General features: G+C 32.4%; 1 protein-coding gene and 1 long non-coding RNA gene across 2 annotated transcripts; one reads left to right on the top strand and one right to left on the bottom strand.

Moving 5' to 3' along the window:
- The first annotated feature begins 5,548 nt into the window (after positions 1 to 5,548).
- LOC136061723 (uncharacterized) lies at positions 5,549 to 10,987 on the top strand. The gene is made up of 2 exons (XR_010623576.1): positions 5,549 to 6,760; positions 9,329 to 10,987. It is a non-coding gene; the product is annotated as an uncharacterized LOC136061723 (long non-coding RNA).
- A 1,150-nt stretch (positions 10,988 to 12,137) lies between these two features.
- On the bottom strand, positions 12,138 to 14,133 carry LOC112020746 (uncharacterized GPI-anchored protein At3g06035). The gene is made up of 2 exons (XM_024053302.2): positions 13,927 to 14,133; positions 12,138 to 12,765 (listed from the first exon to the last, which is right to left on the bottom strand). Exons 1-2 carry the CDS (start codon positions 14,009 to 14,011, stop codon positions 12,263 to 12,265), a joined length of 588 nt encoding a protein of 195 aa, XP_023909070.1. The 5' UTR covers positions 14,012 to 14,133; the 3' UTR covers positions 12,138 to 12,262.
- Between the last annotated feature and the right edge of the window lie 8,792 nt (positions 14,134 to 22,925).

Genomic DNA, 22,925 nt, shown 5'->3' with positions numbered 1-22,925 from the left:
TTTAAGACTACTATTTATTTCATTTGGTCCAATGTTTCAAGACCTTCCATCTCTCACACACACAAAAAAACTCTTTGCATTTCCGTTTATCATTTTCACTTTTACTCCTTTATATACACGTTCATTGCCTTTCATATCATCCTATCTCAAATACACTTAGAAAAAAATGATGTTATTTAGTTTCAACCTTTCAATGACACCTACATAACTCCAACGTTGCAGTATCATTTGATTGTAACCCGTATGAGTAGGCTATGACCAAGGACGGGGGCTTGCGTTTTTTATTCAATGACGGTAGCTTACAGTTTTGATGTTGAAGTTAGACATTATAGATTTTGTGAAGGTTATGATTCACTTGGAGTTTTTGGGTGTTTGAGATTTTGGTTTGGGAAAGTTATAAATGTATTTTATTTTAGAACTAAAGAAAAAGAAAAAGAAACATTCAAATTGATTATTTATGAAGTTAGCTTTTTATTTTATTTTATTTTGTGTTAGAATTCATAATTTGTAGGTTTCTTTGTATGTAGCCATAGTGGTAAAAACAAAAATTGATGGTGACTTAAAAGTATTTTTCGCATTTTTTTAAAGGATACAAAAGTCCAACTAAAGTCAATTGAATTTTGATAAATGAATGTGTTTTTCGCAAATTTCTCTTTGTTTAATCACATTCTTTTTATGTTGATACTAACAAATGATTTCCTTAATTCCATTGAGATAATTAATTTGGTGTTTATGATCAAGATCTCCATATTTGGTTGTGAGAATAGAGTGATTGAGAAAGTGTTTGGTATGTTGCTTAAATTTATGTAATTTTAGTATATAAAAGTATTTTATATTTTGAATTCTTATTTGTAGATTTCAAAATCATTTAATTAATTTGAAAAATACAATCTACTTTTAACGGTAAATATTATAATATATTATAATCTTACAATGTTATACAATTTTTTAAAATAAATTATGAATTAAAAAAAAATCAAATTTCAAAGTATTTAACAATATTGTGGGCAAACATAAATATTATACAACAAAATAAGTCTTAAGTATTATATGTAGATTTTTATAAATATAAAAATAATTTCAAATGAAATTGTAAAGTAGTCCGCGCATCGCGCAGGATATCATCTAGTGTTTTAAAATATTTCATAAACTAATATTCTTAATGTATTGGTTAACATTTCCCTTACATTATATAATTATATATATATATATATATATATATGTGAGCGTTTGGTTTCCGCGTTCGGCGTCTGCGTCTTTCTTGTTTCGCATTTTGCCTCTTTTTTTTTTTTTTTGTTTTAGGCCGCTTATGTTGACTTTAGTGGCCAAAATTTACTATTATGAACAGTGTATGCATTGTTCACGTACTGTGCATACACTGTTTACGTATTTAAAACCATTAAAAATGGACCGCACAACACTATTCACACATTTAAAAATTATTTTGTTACAGTGTTTTCAGTTTTTAGTTTCAGCAACAATAAGTTCAATTCAAACAGACCTTATATATAATTAGAAACTAGGAAGATATCCATCTAAACGCGAAAATTATTGCTTTGAAAAGTCAATTCGTCGTTACAGTTACTTTACCAGTCAAGACTCATTTGGCAACACCATTTGCCTTGAAAACCACAAAGCACTGCATCAGCAAATAGCAAAAGCATTTGCAAAATGTTTAGGAATTAAAAACAGAATATAATAATGGAATAGAAATAAAATTATTATTTTTCTTTAGTAAATTTAAAAAGTCATAAAAAAATTGAAAAGAAAATGAATATGTAATTTTAGAGATGGGTTCAAGTTATACCATTTGTAGACTGTAGATTTGTAATTGATCTAATGGTTAAAAAAATAGCATTAAATGCTAATTGACTTACACCTCATTTACTTAATTATTAGCAATTTTGTTTCTCTCTCCTTATTTATTGTTTAAAACCTTTTACTATAATATATTCCTTTTTTTGCCAATGACTTAAAAAAAATCAAAGGCAAAAAAATAAATTTAGATAATAGTTATAGCACTCTATTTTTGTCTAAAAAGTTTTTTCCAGTATTTGATTTTGACTCAATCCAACTAGGTGATTGATCTAGCTCAATCCATTCATACAGTCTTTATTATAAAAATTTTAACTTATTTTTAACGTGTGTTTGTATATTTAAGTTATATTAAACTTTGTATATTATAGATTAAAATGCTAATAGTATTTTATTAAAAAAAAATATTAATGCATTGTCATCAACTTAACAAATAATTTCAAATATAAATGTTCAATGTCAAATCTAGCATTGAATAATTTTGAGGGAAATACAGAGTACCTTGGTCTTACATTGTCTCTGTGAAGATTAAATTCTATCTCAGATCAAAAAATTACAAGCTTGGCCAGTCATTAAACAACACTTCAACAAAAAAAAAAAAAAAAAAAAAAAACAAAACAAAACAAAAAACAAAATATTGCAAATATATTTGTAAAGTCATTGGCAATAAAAGGAATATATGTAAAATGTTTTAAATAATAAATAATGAGAGAGAAACAAAATTGCTATTAATTAGGTGAATGAGGTATAAGTCAATTAGCATTTAATGCTATTTTTTTAACCATTAGATTAATTACAAATCTACGGTATACAAATAGTGTAACTCTTATCAAGTTACACCAGGTGTAACTTGAACCCGTCTCGTAATTTTATATATGGTTATATCTTTAATATTTTACCCCCTTAAATAGAGACAATCAATATTTCACTTTATTTTACTAAGGTTATAAACTATTATATAGAAGATAATGGAAAGGAATATAAATTCTAATTCCTCCATTTTCAACACACTATTTCAATGGTACATATCAGTTTGTATATTAGACATCCAAACATTTAAAGTTTGGATATCTCTAATGAAAAAAATCAAATAGTATACATTTTATTACGAAATCGTGCCTTAGAAACTCAATTTTAGTTCACATATGAGTTTGGATATCAGACATCCACCTCTCTAAAAAAAATTTACAATCTTACTCTTATCATGAAGAAATCATGTTTTTAAAACACGATTTCAACTCTACATATTAGTTTGGATATGAAAAATCCAAACCTTTAAGGTTTGGACATCTTTAACGCAAAGCTCAACATTATTCATTTTATACTAAAATGATGTCTTAGAAACACTATTCAGTTCACATATGAGTTTGGATATCAGACATCCACTTTTAAGGCATATATACAATCTTATTGTTATATAGAGATTGTGTCTTAAAAACACGATTTCAAATCTACATATCAGTTTGGATATCAGTCATCCCAACTTTAAGATTTGGATATCTCTAAAGCAAAAATTCATATAATTAATGTTATACAAAAATCATGTCTTAAAAACATAATTTTAGTCCTACATATAAGTTTGGATATCAAACATATAAACTAAGATTTGGATTTCTCTAAGGCAAAAATTCGATAGTATTCATATTATACCGAAATCGTGTCTTAGAAACACAATTTCAATTCAACATATTAGTTTGGATATCAGACATCCAAACATTTAAGGTTTGGATATCGTTAAGATAGTATTAATTTTATACTGAAATCATGTCTTAGAAACAATATTTCAGTTTGCATATGATATGAGTTTGTATATTAAACATCCACTTTTAAGGCAAAAATACAATCTTGTTCATGTAATGTAGAAATCATATCTTAAAAACACAATTTTAGTTCCATATATTAGTTCTTCTCATAGCTCAACTAATTGTCACATCTGGATCAAATCCCCTTCTCTTCTTTCAACTATCGAATTATCCAAAAAAAAAAAAAAAAAAAAATTCATTCCATTTCTCTTGAACTCAAATTCCTTCCATCCAAGCCGATTGTTGGTAAACTAATATGTACGTGGTCCCCCTTATAACTTGAAGCCGGGTCTAATTAAATTGCTTTTATGAAGATACTTGCAACATGTTACCAAAGTCTTCAGAATGAGGTTTCAACTTTCAAGTTTTCCTCTCCCAAAAAATTATTACTTCATTACCGAAAGTGATGAAATCACTTTCAATGGTTTAATGAAAACCATAATAACTTCATCTTTTGCTTTAATTATCAGATATATTTGGTAACAACAGCTTGCTATTCATCACATGAAAAGAACTTAAAGGCAAAGACAGAATATTGTCTCAACAAATCCACGTGAGTAGCCTTTATTTTCTTTTTTGAAAAACATCATATGTGCCTTCCAACTCGGCCATGTGGCACTCTTTTTTTATTTATGGAGCACAAATTGGAGAAGGAAGAGTGAGACTAAAGATTTGGACTCTAATTAGAGGGTATTTTTTTTCGACTAAAATAAAAGACTAATAAAATTCTATTAACTTTTTAAAAACTATCCCCATTTAAATAGAAATCATTCTTTTATGTCAACACAATTTAAAGATATTTTAAAAATGTTAAATACAAAGACATACTTTTGTATGTGAATTGCATTTCTCAAGTTAATGTAATTGCACAGGAATTAGTTTTTGGTAGAACAGTTTTTTAGGCTAGTGTTGCAACTTGCAAGCTACCAGTTTCAAGAATGTAATAGTTAAACAACAATACTACCGGCACAATTTTTTTAACCATATAGGTGACATATTATGATTAGTAGTGCATCATCACTTTCACTAAGAAAGTTACTTTATTGTACTTCCATTACAACCTGTCACCTCAGGTGTTAAAAAACTTTGTGAAATCCATTTGTTTTAATAGAGAACTTTATGTGAAAATAATTTTCTGCATTTTCTTGTATTTAGTAGTATAAAAAAAAAAAAAATGGTTAAAGAAAAACTATAAGCTAAATATAGAAAAGAGCTCTATCTTACACGAAACTAAATAAGGAAAATCAAGAAATAATTTTCTAATTCATTTTAAAGTCGCTAACAAATATAGGAAATGAAATCTATAAAATACTTTTTGAAAAAAAAAATCATTTTCTAAAAAATGTTAATGTCAAAACAAACATAGCGATGTTCAAATGTGTGCTTTTTACTTGAATTTGGTGTCGAAATTGATGTCTAACTTTAGTAGGTCCAATCCACACAATTTGTTCTCACTAGTAGGGTCCATTTGGTTGGGGTGAAAAAGTGAGGCAATAGAAAATGGAGAAGGGGGGGAAAAGTAGAGAATTAAAAGAGATTTAATTTTCTCTCATGACGTTTGGTTGGGGTGATGGAAAAATAGAAAGATAGAAAACTCTTTTATTTAATTGAAAAAAAAAATGAGAGAATAAAAAATGTAAATTGTAAAAATTTACTTCTATGCCTCTACTAAGAAGAAAATATTTAATATTATATAAGCGGGAAAAAACTGAATGTAATATAGGGTGAAAAAAAAAAAAACCGACAACAACAACATTGAATAGGGGGAAAGGATAGATGGGTAATTTTCCATCAAACAAACTCACCCCCTCCCTCTTATTTTCTCTCCAAACTGGAGAGAAAACTATTTCACCCAAATGGTGGGCCCGAAGAGAACTCTTAGGCCCCCCCCCCCCCCCCCCCCCCTGCAATAGATAATGTATATATATATATATATATATTTTTTTTTTTTTTAAATATGGAAATTGTTATTTGATTTTTTCAAACCCAAAGTATTGTTATCTGATTTTGACATTTCAAATTGAGTTGGCATTTATCAAACTTGTCTTGAAGCTGGCAGTTCCTTAGCCTTTCTACTTTTCAATCTCAAATTTAAGTTTCAAATTGCTAGATGCATATTGATATGAACATTATTAGAAATTTTCTATCACAACCTAGCAAACAACCAAAAGGAGACAGGTAACTGCTTATGGTTGTTTGAAACAATTTTTGTGTAAATAGTGTTAGTGTGATAATTCATTGAGAGATTAGTTATACAGTGGAGAATTTTTTGGTTGAAAATGGGTCACACATTTTAGAATAATGCTTATGTAGTTTATGTTGCTCATGCATGGTAGTTCTACATTTGAGAGAAAAGCAGGAATTATGAGAACAAGTGTAAGGGTGTCTTGGTAAAAACAAATTGACCAATGCACTAGGTGAACTGCTGAAGGTATGTTTAGAGATTAGACGTGAACATGGATGGACTTACAGGTCAGGAATTTTATGTTTTACTTTTACAATTCTAATTCAGAGCCATAAAAAACTAAATTGCTATTCAACTCTAAACTCACCAATTCTCACGTGCTCTCTTTGATTTGTATTTGGATTCACCATGCCCTTTGCATGTATTATGCCCTTTTTCTTTTTTATAAACAACAAATTTGATGATGTCGGTGATTGTGACTGTGACTTTGCATGTCATAGAAGAAGATGGAGCAACAGCATCTTCAACATTTTTGCGATTCAAAACATCCCTTGGTCTACCGTCAAGACTACAGAGGTGGAGATACTTGTTGTGGGTGCCAAGAACCAGTTTATGGTCCTAGCTACTGGTTTACAAGAGGTGGATGCCCGAAGTACACTCATCATAAATCATGTGCTGAACTACCCCTTGGGTAGCACCATCCCTTGCACCCATTACATCCTCTTATTCTCTTTCATGAAGCCAGAGATTATCTTGAGAAAGCGAAGAGCAAATGTGGACTCTGCAAAAGAGATCATGGGGAATACACTTATTGGTGTTCCAGCTGCGACTTCAACCTTCACATCGCATGCGCTTCTTTAGCACCATCACCATGGAAGCTGAATTTCACGACCACCCATGTGATGCGAAGGTCGAAGTCACAAAGGTCACAAAGCGCATAAATTCAACAGCATTCCAGGTTATTACATAATTACTTGTTTATCAACATATTTTATATCATTAGATGGTGAGGTTCTTTTCTTTTATCTTTTCTCAACATAAATTTTATGCATAACCTCGGTAAGAATATTGGTCTAGTATCTTAACTAAAGGTACACCATTTACTTTGTAAATGTTGATGTTAAGAACATGGTGATTTGGGAGAAGTAATTGTTAATAACTTGGCTGGTTGAGTTATCTAGTATAATTAAATGCACTCCTAGATAAACTTTTAAAACCTTGTTTGACATTGAGACTACTTCAAATCTTGATTGATAAGTTCAGGGCTTAGTTTGCAAAATGTTAGTCAAACATTTCCTGCTTTGAAGAATGTCAATTACATAGGACCTCTAAAATTCTGGACCTCTGGTAATTGTATTTGTGAAGTTTTTGTTTGATAACATCCATTATTATTCCCTTGTTGATCATACTTGTAGAAATCTTTGTTCAATGATAGAGGTTGGCAAGTGTTGTGTCTATGGTATACACTCATAGTTATGATATAGCTGTTGGGTGTACTTTTGGGACAGAAAAAGAAAATGGTTGTATTTTTCAGCTATGGTGATTTAATTGACAGTGTTTTGGCTAACTTGGTGGGGAGCAAAGTTGTTCTTGATCCTTTCTTTAGGCTGCAAAACTTGGCAATTATGGATATTGCCGATTCTGGGAGAGAGTTACACTGCACATTCTTACTTATCCAAAAAGAAGTTACAAATTCTTGTTTTTTACAATTGACAGAGAAAGCTGGGATGCAATTCATTGACACAGAAATATGATTTTCAAGATTTTATGCTACTTGAAATAGTTTTCATGCCAAAATTTTAAGAAATTGTAAGATTTTCCTTTCTTTGCATTCCTATAAATTTAACTTGACTAGGCCTTTTTCCAGTAAACCTTGTGTATTAACTATTTTCTTGTTGGGTAGTTGGTCAGTGTTTTGGGTTCGATTTTAACAAAGAGATGATTTGATAAATTTATTTTTTCTTGAAATTGCCAATGGCCTTTGGGCCAAATGGCACCTCTGACAATGATATAAACTTCAACAACCATAAACCTTCGCAGGTGAGGTTGAGGGTTCAAATCCCCTTGGGTGTGTGAGTAACTTAGCGATAAAAAAAAAAAAAATTAAAAAAAAAAAAAACTATGGAAATTGTTATATGATTTTGACATTTTAAATTGAGTTGGAATTTATCAAACTATAAGTCTTTCTACTTTTCAATCTCGAATTTGATTCTCCCTCAACCCCTCCCTCCACCCACCCCATAAAAAAATAAAAATAAATAAAAATTAAAAAGAAAAAGGATGCTAGATGCATATTGATATGAACATTATTAGAAAATTTTCTGTAACAACCTAGCAAACAATCGAAATGAGACAGGTAAATGCTTATGGGTGTTTAAAACAATTTTTTGTGTAAACAGTGTCAGTTTGATATACAATGGAGAATAATTCTTATGTTGTTTATGCTGCTCATTCATGGCAGTTCTGCATTTGAGAGAACAAGAGGAATTATAAGAACTGAGTGTAAGGGTATCTTGGTAAAAAAAAAAAAAATGACCAATGCACTGGGTCAACTACTGAAGGTATGTTTAGAGTCTTGAAGAATAGATGTGAACATGGATGGACTTATTGGTCAGGAATTTTATGTTTATTTAGTGTGCATAAGGGAGACAAAAGACTACCTATCAAAAAAGCCTAAGGGAGACAAAATACTGAAATAGTGTTAACTTAACTAAGTTTAGCCTTGAAGAACAAAACATAAACATGAAATACATAGAGGATTCTTCAAATATAGCCAAATTATCTCTAGTGTACTTCCCATGTACATGGGTTGTCTGCCCATGCCCTTTAATGAATTATTTACTAATTAAAAAAAGGTTTTCAAAGGGAAAATCACATGATTCCAAAACTTCTATATGTATCCCACAATTCCCACCCATGATAAAGGAGAAGAAATTCCACAGATCTTGTTGTGTTTTTTACTTTTAAGAATGTATTTTCGTCCTATTTTAACCTGTCCATATGGTGTCCTGCCAGTTGAGTGGAGCTATATATTTATAGAACATATCAAAGCAAAATAAATCTGTTTTTAAGGTACTTGACCTTTGTTTTATTACGAGGATAGGAAAATTGAGCATATCAGATGAGGTGTTTGTATCAATAATCGGGTTGAGTTGTGTTCCAAATGCATAACTTCCTTCCATAAAAGTAGATATATGATTAACTATCATGTTAATGATTTTCAGAACTTCATCTTGTCATACAAGTTAGTTAATCTTTTAGTACAATTATTATTAGTAGTAGTAGACTAGTAGTAATAGTAGTAGTAGTACCCTCTTAACCTGTAGATATGCATGCTTGTGAAAATTGTAGTGTAGATCTCTTCCTTTTTTCATGTGGTTCTTTTTAACATTTATTCTTGGTCATGCAATTCTTTAGTATTTAAAATTTCAATATTCAATGGTTTTTGTTCCCTCAGGAGAATTATTCTATGCTTGTATGTTGTAATCAGATTATTTAGATACTGATGCTTTACTAATTGCTACAGCTATTGAAAATAATTGCTGGGTTGCTGAGTATTCTTTGAATATCTAAGTAACAATGGGAACCAAAGGGAAACATTTGTTTAGTGGAGCATCTTCACTCTTCAGATTCAACATTTGTTGATCCCTGCTGGATCTTGAGTGCAATATACATTTCATGAGGTCAGTGATAGCATCCATTATTATGGCAAGCATATGACGGGAAATATTTTCTATAATCTGAGAGGGAAAATTTGTAAGCAATTCTATAATGGTGAAATTTCTAGATATAACCTTTAATGGTTTGTTACATATGTAACTCAGCATTTCTTCTATTGTTCCAAACCAATCTAAGTGCTGATTCCTATATTTATTTTATTTTTCTCTTTCCATTTGATGGTTATCTTTTAAATTATTTTTCCAATCAAAATGTGGTATCTTTTTTTTTCTTCTCTCACTCATATATCTATATAATTTTCGAATCATCTGCAAGGTGTCCATATTCATGTGTAAAAAGGGCCCCTCATGCCTTCTCATTTGAAAAAAGGCACAAGTTGCCAGTTTGGCTTTTTATTTTAAAAAAAAAGGGTTTCCAGTTTGGTAGTTCCAGTAGTATTATAACAACTATTAACATGAATTTGATCCAATGATATTAATTAAATTTCAGTTTTAAAACATCTGTGCATATGATTAGGTCATGGAGAGGACTACCAAGTTCAGTAGGTCAGTGCCCAAAAAGTTGTATTTATTACATTACACCTTCACGGAGAATTATCTTAGAGGAGCTACTAGACAGGTAGATAGTCATATCTCTTACCTTCCTGGAAATCACTGTTGACTGTTGTAGGTGCAAAATTGATACAAATGAACTGTATAGAATCACTTCACTGTAGCCACACTTGTGAAAGAAATGGAGCTAGCATGTTCTTGACTCAGCTTGATTAGTATATAACCTGCATTCCATATCTATTACAGCCAAAAGACCAGGATAAACATGCACTGGTTTGTGTTATGAATAACCTTGATGTGATCAAATATCACTAACACATATACTATCTAACAATTTTGGGATATATCTTATAGCTTCTAACTATGATTCTATTTCTCGTTTATTTGATATCTTAGTATATTAAGCACGCCCCAAGGCAGAATTGCTTTATTCTCTTACAGTTAGAGCCAAGCTTGAGAACAATCGGTACCAAAAGCTGAAGAAGCAACCCAAAACTTCAACCCAACATGTTGATTGGTTTTAACATTTGGATGGTGATGTTTGTATGCTGCTTCAAACTCATGTGGCCAATCTCACCATAATTATCGGAGAAAATGGAAGTTGATACTGCTTAAAGATGCCTCCAATCATCTATGTGAATACTGAATGTTGGTGATGTCAATTTAACTCATCATCTATCTGACTTGCTGCTTGGAGGTGCCTTCTTTTAAAGTGCATGCACATTGAAAAACAATCCTGGGAAATAATTATGCTGCTAAGGAGATGTGTAAAATCCTTTTTCTTCCCCCCACTCCCCGCCCCCCAGGCATGCGAGGAGGGGGGACAAGGCGTTTATTGGATTTATGTCAATGACGTGTATGTAGTTAGAAGTTTACATTTCATCTTTTTTATTGTTACAAAATCTATCATATTTTTCTAAAGGAAGTTCAGTAAGTAAAAATTGATGTGATATCAATTGATGATGCTCTTATGCTCCACGAAATAGTTCTTTGCTTGCTAAACCTACTTTAATTAAGCTTCTAGTTGGTCAACTCCTCATCTGCTACAGGAAGGGTAACACTAATTTGTTTCTATGAGTGAAGTTCTTGTGGTTCCACCACCACATTCAGCACCATTTATGCAGGACAAATAAAATTAACAAGAAAAGTAAAGATAAACCCTAACTTAGGGGTCACTTGGAATTAGCACGAAGCAAAACTTAGGCATCAACACCCAACTATTGGAAAATCTCCAATCGGAATATCATTAATCAATCCATTGTCTCCTATCAAACATAAATAAAACAGGCTCTTATATAGACTTAGAGCTTCTAGGAAATAAAGAGGTAAAAGATAACAACTAACAAAAACTAATCCTAACTGAACTCAGAATACTAATCCCTATCTAATCTCAAATCTAATCTCTATCTGAATAAAAGTTTACAATTATCCAACTTCCTATGAAATAAATACAAAATCTGAAAATATAAATTATAAAATAAAAATTTTGTTTTGCTCCTGCATTATACTCCCTTGGTTGGAGAAAACTCAACCCTGAGTTTTTAAGCTTTGAAGGATGAAAAATCCAATACATGACACTTGCTGCAGTGAAGGAATTGTCTTTGGGAGCATTGATAATAGATAAACCTTGTATTCCACCTTATGAAACTCTTCTAGAATCACAAACCCAACATGTGGAATTGGAGTATCAACCTTTTTGACTTCATCAAACCATAGATCTTCATGCACCATGGATGATTCTTCAAGTAGAGAGGCTTCTACTTCTTTGTCAAAACCAGGGTCTGGTAGTACTTTATCTCCCTTCATTACCGAGATTCCATTACCAACATTGTCTTCTATGTGGGAACTAGTAATCTCATTGTGATCTATCATTTTTTACACCTTTAGTCAACATTGTCTTCATGCATCATTTTCAGTGCCTTAAATAAACAAGGTCATGCTAAAAATATGCTTAAAATAATTTGAAGATACTAATAAAGGCCCTTTACCCCCTAATAATACCCTGTTAGTTTAACAAAGCATAGTCCATTCATTCTTCATGTACTCCCTAAAATTTGTTATGCAGATCTTACTTATTAAGCAACAATGAACTTGCCATAAGAAATATGCACAATCGCAATCATAATATGTTACATAAAGAGAAACACTCTCTGCTAAGTTCACAAATTTACACATCAAACACACTGAAAAAAAGAGGAAAATTTGTATAAATGGCAAGCACCTGGAGCATTTCAGCTCACTGAAATTACAAGCAATCCAAAGAACAAAGCCACCAGGTAGTTACTCATACTTATATTAGCAATCAAAGAAACTGCACCAGAAAAGCTTCCGGTTGATGTGTTAGTGCTCAAAATGACCACCATCCAATCTTCTTCAGAGCCAATCCCGGCCCCGGTGTAGCTAGAATCATTAAGATATTTTGCATATTGAGAATTTGTATAATTAGAAAGGACCGCAGTTGGGTCTAATTTGGGCACACAAACAGGCAGTATGACCCCATCAAGTGTGTTGTTGCCATTTATGTCACACTTATCCAGGAGCTTGTCAAAGTCAGTGAAATTAGGCTTGTTGCCTGGAGCAGAGCTGTAGTCGAAGGCATTTTCACAAGATAGGGCATCTAATTTGTCTGCAATTTTTTCAGCAAGGCAAGCTGCATTGCTGTTCTCTGTAAAGTTGGGGAGATTTGATGATGACCTGTAACCATTGAGTCCTTCGAAGAGATCGTCTTCTTCATCTGTAGATGTAAAAATTGCATGGGTTAGCACTAAACAAATGAAGAATAAGAAGGTAATGCAGCAAGGCTGACCTATTTTAGTAGTAATTTTCTCTATGTTCTAAAACTATCTACCAATGTTGATTGATAATTTTATACTTTGCAAGGAGTGGGGTAGCGATTAACCAAAACAGGGAAAACAAAATCACCCTAGTATATAACTTATTGGATTTGCATTCAAGTTTTATAATGTGCCATTTATCTTAAAATAAGATGCTAAAGTAAAGCTATAAAGAAAAATAAAAAGAAAAAGAGAAAAAGCAAAAACTATTCTGCTTTGATTTCCTGAAAGTACCAAATACTACTGCAAAGTCAGCAACAAATATCATCAACAAATAAAAATGGTCAAATTGTTCCATTTTTCTTCTGCAGGCTACACTATTCTACATAAAAATGCTTTAAGCACTGTTCAATTCACTTTATCATAGTACCTTCATGATTTTACAAAAGGTGGCTGCCTGATGGTTTTTAGATTAAGTTCACAGATAATTGGTTTAGTAACTTAATCAAATTATAAAAGAGTTGTATCTAATTCTTTATATACGGTCCACTGATTTGAATTGAGCAAATATATGTTCCAAAATTTTGTTTCTCATACCACTGAAACTGAAAATCAAATTGAATTTTCAATTTTGCACTTCCAGACTTCCAAGTCACAATTAACATGCCTAAAAACACAAAGATTTACAATGGTAATGACATACGATTAAGATCAAACAACAATTATTACATGACACCTACCATTAGGAACACACAACAGTAACTACAAGGCCTAGTTCATAACAAGTGAGAATCTGAGAATGGGGACATGCATTCAAAGTTTTACAATTATACATGGGACCCGTACAAAAACATTCAGGTAGCACGTCTGGAATGCAAAAGTTGATGATAATACTAACTATGTGGGCAGTAACAATTCAATATAATATTTTTAAACAGTTAAACTCCAAAAAATCAAATTCACGCTATCAAAAAAAAAAAAAAAAATCATATTCACAATGTCACATTTACATGCACGCATAAAGCAAAATCCATGGATGGTATCTCCTTCCCCTTGGAGCAAAACTCACTTATTCACATGCATGTGCGCGCACACACACACAAGAGAAATAGAGTGTGTACCATTATTGTGATACATTGGTTTGCAGCGCACACCATGAAGAACAAGCATAAAGAGTAGGAGGAGGCTACGTTTAAGTAAAGCCATGGTTTCAGAGTCAAGAGCTGTTTCTTGTGATGACTGATGAGCAATATATATGAATACAAAAGAGAATAAAGAAAACAAGAGCTTGTAGCTTTTCTTTGCTTTATTTTTCCTTAGAATCTCTGCTTTTTGTAAGTTGTCGTGCATTCCAAGGTACTCCAGGTGCCATCTCTTTGTTTCTTGTACCATTAATAAGTGAAGTGTGACTTTTACAGCTACTGTTTTTAACTTAAGAACTTTAAATTGCCGCATTTACAGATATCTTTGGTAATGTTGCTTACAATTACATTATAGGTCACGTTAACAGATATTTTTAGGGCATTTATTAATAAGTCATAATAAGAAAGTTTTAACACTATTTTCATGAAAAATATAAAAAGTTGTCAATAATATTTATTATTTTATTATTCTCCCAATAAAATGTTTCTAAAAATAATAAAACCAATATTCTTAGTGCGTTGGTTAACATTTCTCTTACATATTTTATATATATATATATATATATATATATCACTAGGAACTAGGAAGATATCCATCTAAAAGCGAAAATTATAGCTTTGAAAATTCAAATAGTTGTTACAGTTACTTTACCGGTCAAGACTCATTTGGCAACACCATTCGCCTTGAAAACCACAAAGCACTGCATTAACAAATAGCAAAAGAATTTGCAAAATGTTTGGGAATTAATAACAGAACATATGAGTTTGGATATCAGACATCCACCTCTAATTATGAAGAAATCATGTTTTTAAAACACGATTTCAGCTCTACATATTAGTTTGGATGTCAAAAATCCAAACCTTTAAGGTTTGGACATCTTTAACGCAAAAACTCAACATTATTCATTTTATACTAAAATGATGTCTTAGAAACACTATTTAGTTCACATATGAGTTTGGATATCAAACATCCACCTTTAAGGCAAATATAAAATCTTATTGTTATATAGAAATTGTGTCTTAAAAACACGATTTCAGATCTACATATCAATTTGGATATCAGTCATCCAAACTTTAAGGTTTGGATATCTCTAAAGCAAAAAATCATATAATTCATGTTATACAAAAATCATGTCTTAAGAACATAATTTCAGTTCTACATATAAGTTTGGATATCAAATATATAAAACTAAGATTTGGATTTCTCTAAGGAAAAAATTCAATAGTATTCATATTATACCGAAATCATGTCTTAGAAACACTATTTCAATTCTACATATTAGTTTAGGTATCAGACATCCAAACATTTATGGTTTGGATTTCTTTAAGATAGTATTAATTTTATACCTAAATTGTGTCTTAGAAACAATATTTCAATTTGCATATGATATGAGTTTGTATATTAAACACCCACTTTTAAGGCAAAAATACAATTTTATTCATGTTATGTAGAAATCAATAATCATGTCTTAAAAACACGATTTCAGTTCCATATATTAGTTCTTCTCGTAACTCAACTGATTGGCACATCTAGATCAAATCTCCTTATAACTTGAAGCCGGGTCAAATTAAATTGCTTTTATAAAGATACTTGCAACATGTTACCAAAGGCTTCGGAATGAGGTTTCAACTTTCAAGCTTTCCTCTCCCAAAAAATTATTACTTCATTACCGAAAGCGATGAAATCAGTCAGATCACTTTCAATGGTTTAATGAAAACCATAATAACTTCATCTTTGCTTTAATTATCAGATATATTTGGTAACAACAACCTGCCATTCATCACATGAAAAGAAGTTAAAGGCAAAGACAGAATATTGTTTCAACAAATCCACGTGAGCAGCCTTTATTTTCTTTTTTGAAAAAATCTTATGTGCCTTCGAACTCGGCCAGTTAGGGGGGTATTTTTTTTTTTTTTTTTCCGACTAAAGTAAAAGACTAATAAAATTCTATTAACTTTTTAAAAACTATCCCCATTTAAATAGAAATCATTCTTTTATGTCAACACAATTCAAAGATATTTTAAAAATCTTAAATACAAAGACATACTTTTGTATGTGAATTAGTTTTTGATAGAACAGTCTTTTAGGCTAGTGTTGCAGCTTTGCAAGCTACCAGTTTCAAGAATGTAATAGTTAAATAACAATACTACCGGCACAATTTTTTACCAATAGATGACATATTGTGATTAGTTCATCACTTTCACTAAGAGCTTTACTTTTATTGTACTTCTATTACAACCTGTCACCTTAGGTGTTAAAAAAACTTTGTGAAATCCATTTGTTTTAATAGAAAACTTTATGTGAAAATAATTTTTTGCATTTTCTTGTGTTTAGTAGTATCAAAGGAAAAAAAAAAAAAACGGTTAAAGGAAAACTATATCTTAACTTCCATTATTTACTTGGCATGAGATGGAATTGTTTTTTGCAAAATTGTTTTGGAAAACAACTCTATGTCATGCGAAGCTAAATAAGTAAAACAACTCTATTTTACATGAAGCTAAGTATGGAAAACAAATCTATCTCATACGAAACTAAATAAAGAAAATCAAGAAATAATTTCCAACTCATTTTAAAGTTGCTGACAAATATAGGAAACAAGATCTAGAAAATACTTTTTGAAAAAAAAATCATTTTCTAGAAAATGTTAATGTCAAAACAAACATAGCGATGTTCAAATGTGTGCTTTTCACTTGAGTTTGGTGTCAAAATTGATGCCTGGTGTCAAAATTGATGTCTAACTTTGAGTGTATTTGCAACATAGCATGATTTGAGGAAACTACTTCGTTAGTAAGCACCTCTTTAAAACTAGTTAGGAATATAGCATCTCGAGCCTATGAGGCTCGAGTTCATTGAAATTGACATGGACAAGTAATCCATGTGGAACTCAAGTCAATAAGACTCGAGTTCCTTAAAGCGTAGAAGAAGAAGAAGAACCAGAAATGGAAGAAGGAAAAACCTACAAGAAGAAGAAGAAGAAGAATCCACCAAACCCACCAATGATTACACACAAAACCCTAAAATCATAACCGACCCACCATTCAATTCCACAAAATTAACCCCAATCAAACTAGACCCACCAATTTTTTCATCGTGAAACCCTAATTTCACTTTCTACAAAGACCAAATTCGTTCTCCCCTCCAACAATGACCACCACACGAAAACTTTTTCGCAGGAAGAAGATTTGAAGAAGAACCCACATGAAGAAGAAGAAGAAAGAACCCAAACCTGTAGAAGATCTGAAGAGGAACCCATATGAAGTGAAGAAAGAACCTAAACCCAATAAAACCCAAATTTTCTTTATAAAACTCGAGCCTAAAAAGGCTCGAGTTCCACGTGGAACATTCTCTATGCTAGCTGTGTACCAACACGCTAAAACTCGAGTCTTAAATGCTCGAATTTTTCAACCAACTCGAGTCTTACAAACTCGAGATGCTATTTTCCCAAATCGTTTTAGAAACATGATAGCTAATGAAATTGTTATAAAATTAATGCTAAATGCAAAAAAAATAAAAAAATAAAAAAAAATCTATTTTAGTAGGTCCAACCCACACAATTTGTGCTCACTAGTAGGGTCCATTTGGTTGGGGTGAAAAAGTGAGACAATATAAAATGGAGAAGGGGAGGAAAAGTAGAGGATAAAAGAGATTTAATTCTCTCATGACGTTTGGTTCGGGTGATAGAAAAATAGAAGGATAAAAAACTTATTTTATGTTTGATTGAGAAGAAAAATGAGAGAATAAAAAAATGAAGATTGTATAAATTTACTTCTATGCCTCTACTATGAAAAAAAATATTTAATATTATATAAGGAGAAAAAAAACCAAATGTAATATAGGGTGAAAAAAAATGAATAAGGGTGCAGGATAGACGGATAATTTTTCATCAAACCCACCCCTCCCTCCCATTTTTTCTCCAAATTGGGGAGAAAACCATTTCGCCCCAAATGGTGGGCCCAAAGAGAAAACTCTTGGGCCCCACCATTTTTACTCTCCCCTCCTCTCTTCAACCAAGCATACTTTTCTCTCCTATTTTCTCTTCTCCCCAACTAAACGGCGCCCTTAGTTTAGTATTTTTTCACTTTTCAAAATGAACCCATTTTAGTGGATTTGATGTTGTGGATTTTAGGGGTGGATGTGGATCTAAATTCTAAAATGAGCTGGTTCTAGAATCATCTCACTAACTCCACTTTGGCATTACTAATGCCTCTCTAATTTCCAGACAGTAGGCCACCAGTTCCTCTTCTTGTATCCTCCACGGCTCCACCTAAAGAAGCCTGCCCTCAGCTTCTTTAACCAAAAAAAGGCGACCATCCCATATCCTCAATTCTCAAACTCCCAGTTACAAGGATAGTCGCACAGTCAGGGAAAATTAGAGCACCGCCATCTAGTCTGCGCTCTACATTATTCCTTCACTTCACTCCGTATGGTTCCTTTTGCCAACACCTCATAAGAGTTTACTTTACATAAATACTTTGAAAACAAGCTCTGTTTCTATATGTCCAAGTTGATGACACAACTCACAAAGTTAGCAGCCATCACAAGTTCACAACCATGAACTCCTCCAACCCTTCAGGAGACTATGCCTGCTGTGTGTTTAATCACTTCCAAATCAATGTCGGATTGAGGTTCGAGCATTACATTCCGCGGCTTGCCCATTTAGCAACAACAATGAAACATCATACGTGAACCCAGGAAAAGGCTCAAGTGGGCATAGGCCGGGTGTTTAATTGTGCCATCTGGCATGTGCTACCAGTAACTTCAACCTTGTACGAAAATTTAGCCATTAAGGAGGACATGAACTGATGAAAGTTAATAAAAAACACACACACACACACAAAAAAAGGTTTAACATCTCACATGCTCCATTCCTACCTATTTGAATCCTAACTTGACATCAATCCCGCCCACATTATAAATAATTATCCCAATACCAGACCTCTATGCTTTGAACTTGTTCTCTTAACCAAGTCACAGATTATTGTAAGGGGAAAGTGATGTGAATGTTTAGGTTATACTTATACTGGGGTTTGTAAATATCTGCTGGTGAGTAAATGTTATTGATGACCATTATGAAATGCAGCCTTCACCAATTTTTATATGATCTTTTGCAAAACAACTGCCTGATCAAGATTATTAGTGTATTGAACAGAACCAAAAAAATCAGAAAAATTTTATGATAATTACAAAACTTCCACATAGAAATTTTAAAATCTTGAATTCTGCTCATATAACTACTCCGGTTTGCAGAGACCTTAGTTAACCAATCTAATCATCCACAATCCCAGCTTCAATGGATGAGGTTTTAACAACAATAAAAATTTAGTAGAAATGTGTATTGATGTGAAACAGAACAAGGTCAACATAACCTGCATTCCTACAAGAAAGATGCAATATAAATTCCAACTACTTCATGAAACTTGTTGAAACTGAAAATTTAAAATTCTAGGAGTCCACCAAGGTTTGATACTTCATATCTGAGAATATGATTATCTGGATGACTTGTTTTGCTCACCGACACCTTCCCTCTTTCTGTTGCAACAGTAGAAGTGTGGCAGCTTGACCTGACTACAGCTCCTGTGACAGAAAATAGTAGTCTTAGATATACAACAAAGCAAACATAATTTACTCTTTAATTTGTCAATCTAAGTATATATTAAATTTTTATGTGGCCATCACAAGTGTAAACCCCTCAAGCCCTGCCTATTTATTCTAAAATGCAGCAATGAACCACCCTAATCAATTAATCAAATGCTTTGTCACCTCTCTAACTGCTGATAAAGAACTTAATCTGGGTGAAAAAAAATAATTTATCTGCTCAAGACTTCTCATGTTCAAAGACAGTGAACCAAATGATGCTAAAAAATGGAACAGAGAAACCAAGAATGTTTATTAGTTACAGAAAAACAGGACTTTATACACAGATTTTGTCATATGAAGATTCATTTATTTGTCTGAATTCTGAAAAGGCAAGCCAATTATCCAAAGGTGATGCAAACATTTGGCTAATTTCATCATGAATTCAAAAGTAAATATGTTTTTTGTGTGTGTGTGTGTGTGCGTGTGAGAGAGAGATAGAGGGGGAGAGAGAGAGAGAGAGAGAGAGAGAGAGAGAGAGAGAGAGAGTGGGTCCATTCTTATGCCTCTCTTATGGGAGAAACCTGCATGGTAGACATTCTTTTAAAATCAATTTCATACAAAAAAGGCATTGTTTACCCAGAACCTACACACACTCACCACCTCCCCCCCCCCCCCCCCCCCCCCCCCCCCAAAAAAAAAAAAAAAAAAACCCTAGGCTAGCACAAAGTCAAAAAACCTACCAACCTTTATGACTGAAACAGATGAAGGATAAAATGACATGTCCAACAGGCAAGCTAGAATCAGATGATCATTAAAAGAGAAAAACATATCAAGAGAGAGATCATTGCTTCCAAGAAAACTGTGATAATCCTTACTTGTGTGTGTGTGTGTGTGTAGAGAGAAATGATAAAGCCACACCATAATTATAAACTACATATATTCCTAATTATAATTGTACATACCATACCACTTTCTTACTGCTAAACGTACAATCTTTTTGATAATTACCAGTACCTCATCAATGTCAAGTAAGATATGTTCATGGATGTGCACAATATTTGAAACTAATAGAAAGAATCGTAGCTCATGCATACCTATTTTATCAAGACTAAAGGGCAGAAGATAACATTTGAATTACATTCTGTTTGTACCCTCTGCCAATAACAGTAGATTGGTGAGAAGAGTGTTGCTCAAAGCATTATTAGTCAGTTTGGTGTCTAAGCCAAAAGTTATGTAACTATTGGTTCTACCAATATATTGGACACCTTGAATCATTGTAGAAAATAAAGCATTCACATAATGAGAAAGAAAAAGGGGGGGAAAGAGTGACTGAGAGTCAATTACAATGCTCATCCACAAGACAGAAAATCAAAACCCCCTAACACAAATATTGCACCAATGAAATGGGATATTGCCCAAAAATATTGCCATGTGCTTTTATTTAGCAAACATTAAACAGTCTAAAAACAGGAACTTAAGTCTTTAAAAACCAATGCTTGCCTAAAAACTCGCCATGGGGGAGTGATAGAAGAATAGAAGACACAGCAGATAACCGGCTATATTTTAACTCAAGTTAGTAGTACAAAACGGCATCGCTTTACTTAAATATAAACGATGACGTTTTGTTCTACTGAAGGATACTTTTAACTTGACACTGGACGACATTGTTTTAAGCTGTTTGCCTTCTATTCAGAACTGCTCACAAGCTTCAGTCTTCAGTGTTAATGTCCAAGAGATCTTATGGCTCCACAGATATTTTCTGTTATAAGATATTTCTCTCTATTGTTAATGCACATTAATCACGTGTGTATATAGTGTAACTAATCCCAATCTTTACAGGATTATTGTTAGTTTGTTAGATTAGAGGCTAAGCTATTTTGGGCTCTATATATAAAGAGCTATTCACAATTTAGTTAGTGTTGCAGATATACAAACACACAGTTTTTCTCTCAATTCTCTCTGCTCTCTCTATTCCGCCATTGTTACCTTATTTTGTTTTCTTCAGGGATGGGGGAACTTAAAAGTCTTCAAACACCAATACTTGCCCAAACAGTCACTAGATATGATTATCTATTGCGAGCCAACATTTTTGAACATACTGAAGTCATATAACAGCACTACATAATACAATTGTTGCTGTTAGGACACAAAGAAGCGTGAACTGTGAAGTCATACAACAGCAATACATAACAAAATTGTGGCTCTTAAAACACAGAAGTAGATGGGACAGCCAACAGGAAAATGAACCTCCTGACCAAAGTTATGGAAAAGAAACCATACCCTGGTTCATAAAAGCTTCTCACAACTACACCCAGCAATAACAATTCACAGACTAATAATTCAGAACACAGAAAGTAATCTCACACTCCAAAGATTTAAAAAAAAAAAAAAAAAAAAACCCTCAAGATATTTGTAATAAGCGATATTAGCACAATACTAGCAATACCCAGAACCCTTAAACTTCAATTCAAAAACCCAAAATCCCAAACACAACCATACTCAGCAATAACATAAATTCAATCCAAGAAACCCAGATTGATATATTACTCATTGAAATGAAAAAGAAAAAGAAAATGAAGTGAGAAGTGAGAAGGTACCTTCCTCTTGGGGACAGCCATAAGCTCCATAGAAAAATTTGGGAACTCAAATCCAAATCCGAATCCTATGTTGTTGTTGCTATCTGGGTTTTGATCGGACTCGGGCAAAACGAACGGTGGAAATGTCAGCTCACGGTGGATTGGTTGGGAGCATCCAACGTCGGAGGGAGAGCCATGAAGTGACTCAACCTCCGATCAAGCAACGTGGTGAAACCCATGTTCCCCCAGGTGGTGCTGGTGCTGGTGCTCCTCAGCATCGTCGCCATTTGCTGTAGTGTAAGCCGAAGAATGAAGCTTTTGAAGAAGACTATCAGTATCAGATAGGCTGGACTTTGGTTCCGTTTTGGGCTTTTAGTTTTGGGACGAAAGCACAAAAATCATTGAGAACCCTGCCCTTTAAACCCTTCGAACTCCGGCTAAACTAATAGGACAATTTATTTTGAAAATTTAACCCTTTATTTATGTTATTAACATATTTATCAAATTTTATTTAAACCGAATATTAATTACTATTTGATCCATAAATGTTTTTATGCATAATTTATTATTACTATAAAAACTTGAAATTTAAACATATGATTAATAATATAGTTATGAATAATTTTTTATTTTCTTGAAATTTTGTTAGCATGGAAGATATAATAAGAAAATGCAATCTAATAGTGAATTTGTCAAATTCAAGTCTAATAAAAAAAAAATATAAGAAGAATTTGAAGGTTTTTGAGAAAAACCTTGTACTTCTTTTATTTAAAATTTCCTTTCATCCAATTTACAGAATTTCCATTACGTGTGCAAAAAATGAA

Source organism: Quercus suber, unplaced genomic scaffold (genome assembly GCF_002906115.3).
Source record: "Quercus suber isolate HL8 unplaced genomic scaffold, Cork oak 2.0 scaffold_345, whole genome shotgun sequence".
In the NCBI taxonomy this organism is placed as follows: Eukaryota; Viridiplantae; Streptophyta; class Magnoliopsida; order Fagales; family Fagaceae; genus Quercus; species Quercus suber.
This window is presented reverse-complemented; position numbering and strand designations above follow the sequence as displayed.